At 46.5% G+C, this 4,374-nt stretch overlaps 1 protein-coding gene across 1 annotated transcript in view; it reads right to left on the bottom strand.

The window, feature by feature from the left end:
• The window catches only part of OTOG (otogelin), a 252,596-nt gene extending 248,847 nt beyond the window's left edge, over nucleotides 1-3,749 (bottom strand). The window contains exon 1 of the mRNA XM_019519978.1: nucleotides 3,723-3,749. Coding sequence (XP_019375523.1) covers nucleotides 3,723-3,749 — 27 coding nt within the window. The remainder of the gene's footprint in view (nucleotides 1-3,722) is intronic.
• Nucleotides 3,750-4,374: the final 625 nt, after the last annotated feature.

Below are 4,374 nucleotides of genomic sequence, written 5' to 3'. Positions count from 1 at the left end.
CCCGCGCCTCTTACCTGGCCAGGTCCGGGGGCCCAGCGGGCTGGCGCGGCGGCCCGGCGCCCCACGAAGCCGGCGCTGCAAGACACGAGCGGTGTTAATCAGGAGGGAGCGGGGAGAGGGCTGCCCCTGCCCCTGCCCCTGCCCCTGCCCCGGCCTCACCTTGCGGGATCCAGAGGCAGGAGAGCGAGACGTAGAGGAGTACGCGGGGCGCCATCCGGCCGGCCCCAGGCGCAGGCTGCAGTGTGTCTGCCCGCCGGACGCAGGTGGCTGAGGCGAGGAGAGGAGCTGAGCTCCGCCTGCCCCTGCCCGTGCCCCTGCCCCTGCCCGCTTCCGGGGGCGGGAGAGGAGGAGGCGGCGGCCCCCGGCCCGCCTGCCCGCCTCCCAGCCTGTCCCCCCTCCGGAAAACCCTGCTGCTTTTCGGAGCCCACAGACACCCCCTTGAAGGGGCTCTGCTACTCCCCTGCTTTGTGCCTTCTCATCAAAAACGAGGGTTGGCAGGGACCTCAGGAAGGCCTCTAGTCCAACCCCCTGCTCCAAGCAGGACCAGCCCCAACTGCATCATCCCAACCAAGGCTTCAATTTGCCCCCTCCACGGATAGAGATTTCACAGCTATTGGCTACACGTAGGGGTGAAAAGGTGCCGCTGAGACTGCTGGCAGCGTCTGGAAGTGGTCCGCAATCGCCACAGGCCACTGACGCTGCCAGTGGTGTCTGCAGGTGGCCACCGACCACTGGTCGGCCCTTGCCACCCCACCGGTGACAGTGCTGCGGCTGCCTGTGGGAGCTCCCTGCTTACTGCCACCACACTCCTGCCACCGACAGCACTGCCACCACCTGCAGGACCTCACTGTGCCCCCTGGCCTTCAGGGGCATGTAGCATTCATGTTCACAGCTGCTCTGGGTAACCTGTTTCAGTGTTTGAGGAAGAGCCTGGACCACTAGTCTGAGTACTCCTAGAGGCCCTCTGGCTATTACTGTGGCTTGGGCTGGTGAATCACGCAATAAATGTAGACAGGCCACATGTGCAACATAGTTCTGACATAATAAAAACAACTGTCCTGGCTCTAAAAAGAGCCACCCGGCTGCAAAGTGAGGGCTTGACAAGGTGTAGCACCTCTAGAGCTGGTTTCTACCCGGCTTCCCTGTGCAAAGCCCTGGTTTCTCTTCAGAGTTTACAGAAGTAGGGGGGAAAAAGGTCTGAGGCTAAGGGAAAAGGAAAAGATGACTATGAGGTGACTCTAGGCACATGGTTTCTGCAGCTGAACTTTTCTTCCAGTTTATTCCCATGCTTGTTTGTCTCACACTGGGAAATTCTCATCGGTAGGAAACAACGAAGGAGGCTGGCAGTTGTGACCGTGAACCCTGCTCTCCTCTCCCACACTCTATATGAGGGGATGGGGATACAAAATGTTGCCCTTGTCAATAACCAAATACAAGTACCAGCCACAGCTGTTGGGTGTTTTAAGGCATTGGTTACTACGAGCTTCAAGGGAATCACTTGCTTATGCTGAGCAGCCAGCAAGCAGTGCCAGTGGCTAATGGAAGCATTTGCCATAGCTGGCATCAGTATAAAAGGGGACCACTGAAATAGGTTCTGGAGCTGCAAATCAATCACTGAATAGAACTGAATTCTCTTTTGCTCATGTGAAAAGGACCAACACTGAGAGTACAGGCTCCTGGGCTAACTGATATGGTTGATTTCTACAACCTCTGACAACCCTTCTCTTTTCTTATAAACTCACGCTCTGGTTGCTACTCTGAAGAAATCCTTCTTGTGCCTGCTTTCCCCTCACTCCTACCTGTTACTTCTTTCTTCCCCTCTAGTTCTCTCTGTTTGTTCTTCCATCTCTACCATTCCTCCTCCTTCCCCTCTCAAACCACCTTGATGTCTCCCTCCCTTCTTTTCTATCCTTTCTCTCCCGTTTCCCATCGGCTGCCTCCTTCCTCTCCCTCATTCTTCTGGTTTGCATATCTTATAACACAAGCTTTAGAAGCTGCCAGTACCAGGTGAGAAACTGTCTTGGATGAAAAGCGGTCTTTTCTGACTGCTTTGGGAAGTCTGTTAACAGTAAGTCATTAAAAAGATCTCTTTTCTCCCTTTGTAATTTGTCCCTGTGGATTGTGTTTCTCGCTGAACAAGTGTTTCATTTCTACTGAAATGATGGAAAATCAATGATGTTTTCACCAAGAATTCTGTCCCTTTGTAAGTGGTGGGGAGAGTGAAAGTGTGAGAGATGGATAGGAAAAAGTTTATTCTCTTTAACTTCTCTGTTGTTATATCCAAATAATCTCAAACAGATTTTTTTTAAGGCAGCATGCATTGACTTTGGTCCAGAGCAGAACCTCAAATGCACCAGATATTTTCCCTGAGCCACCAGAAATGCTGCTTTGAAATCTATTGAAAATAACAGCAGCTGTGAAAGCATTAGAATCCATTTTATACCTACAAAATAAATAGTATAATCTTTTTTTGTAATCACCTATACTGTAAAAAGGTTTTTCTTCACCTGAAGATAGTTGTTAGCATAAAACAATGGCTGGCAACCTTTTCAGGCTGCAGGCCAGAATGACCCAGCTCAGGTCAGAGGCAGGTGCAAAAGTGGGTGCTAGGACCCAGCTGCTGCTGCCACATCTCCCCACTGGGGCATGGTAGAAGAGCCTGCTGCCAAATGCTGCCAAAGCCCCATGCCTGTGGCCCAGATCCAGTGGCTCCATGGGCTGAATTCAGCCGCAAGCCATCGGTTGCCAACCCCTCACCTAAAACAATTGCACCTTTTTAATATTTTTTACTCAAAGTTCAGCAAGTTACTGACAACCTCTAGAACTGGTTTAAAGTCTGTATAGATGTGTTTTGGAATATATGTTACACTTATGCTACCAGGAATGAATTTGTGACTAAAACTAACAGGGAAAAATGCTGCATCATATCAGTCATATGTGAAATAACAGAACCTTCAGGACCATCACAAAGATTCCTGGATTGTAAACATGCTGTTTTGAAGAGAGGGGTGGGTGGGTGGACTTGTGTGATCTGTATATGGGCTGTATGTGCTTATGCACAAAGAAACATGAAAACTATCATACTACAACAGACTAGTTGTCCAGTAAGTCTATTATCCTATCTCTGATGTGTTCTTCATCAGATGATCCAGGGAAGGTCTAAAATCTCCATAAATACCTAATTCTGTAATGAAGGAAGGACATAATTTCTGACTTTACCTGGCCAAAGTATCCCCTGAAGTATGTTAGCAATTATTTTATTTAAAGTATATATACCTAATGCTCTTACTAAAAGCTTTACTGTTATAATATCTGAAGCAGGGAATTCCACAGAGTAGTTGTACTTTTTTGTATAACGTATATTATATAGTTATACATTATATAAAGTTATACATTATATAAAAAATATCCCCACCACCTTTATCCCTTTCCTTTAATTTTAAAGTGCCTTAATTTTTTTTCATTATAGGATATGATAAAGCCAGTCGGTCACTAAACTGAGCCCCTCTCTACATTTGTTTTATCACGCGTGCGCACACACACACACACACACACACACACACACACGCCAGGAATGATTATGCATGGATAGCTTGATGCTCTCGGTTGGTACAAGAAGATGAGGGAATGAAATTATATTATGGAGGACTCTCTACTTAGAGCAGATTTTAAGGATGACTTCTGGGAAGTTCTGAATGCATTTTATCTTTGTCTATACTTACATTTAAAACGTGTTCAGCTGCTTCCATTGTTGACACTTGATGTCAGCACCAGATAATATTTGCCATAGTGCCCTCAAAGGCTTTCCTGTTTTATAGTCTAATCATAACATAGAGGGGATAGATTTATTGAGAACTAATCTTCCAATAACTTGGTGGGTAGCATCTTGATACATTCAGAAAACTGGAAACAAGGTAACATACCTCCCTATATAAAAATATTGTCACGTTTATAAACCATTTTTGAGCTATGACTAATATATTCAAATTGAAATCGGAATATAATGGTGTAGGAAGCCACAGTGACTTTCTCTATGTCTGTTGGTATGTAAAAAATACAGAGAACTCCTTTGGAGCCTTTAAGTTCCACCTAGTCTGAAAGGGTCAAAGGAATCTCCTTCCCATGGTGCCTTAAGGCTCCAAGGGTAAAAGTTGTCCCTAGGCTAGTGGTTTTCAACCTTTTTAGACTGGAGAAAACCCCTTCATAGTTTCAAGGCACTGCTCAATAGACTCAGAAAATGCCAGTTCTTAGTTTTCACTCATGTTTTGACTACAAAGAAATAGCAGAGCAAGTCTTCTGTTACAAAGAACTCAGAAAGACCACAACAGGTCAGAATGTTTTCAGTGCTATGGATTTCTATTTGAAAACTCTGGG

Source organism: Gavialis gangeticus, unplaced genomic scaffold (genome assembly GCF_001723915.1).
Source record: "Gavialis gangeticus isolate Ggan-Ray unplaced genomic scaffold, GavGan_comp1, whole genome shotgun sequence".
NCBI lineage: Eukaryota > Metazoa > Chordata > Crocodylia > Gavialidae > Gavialis > Gavialis gangeticus.
This window is presented reverse-complemented; position numbering and strand designations above follow the sequence as displayed.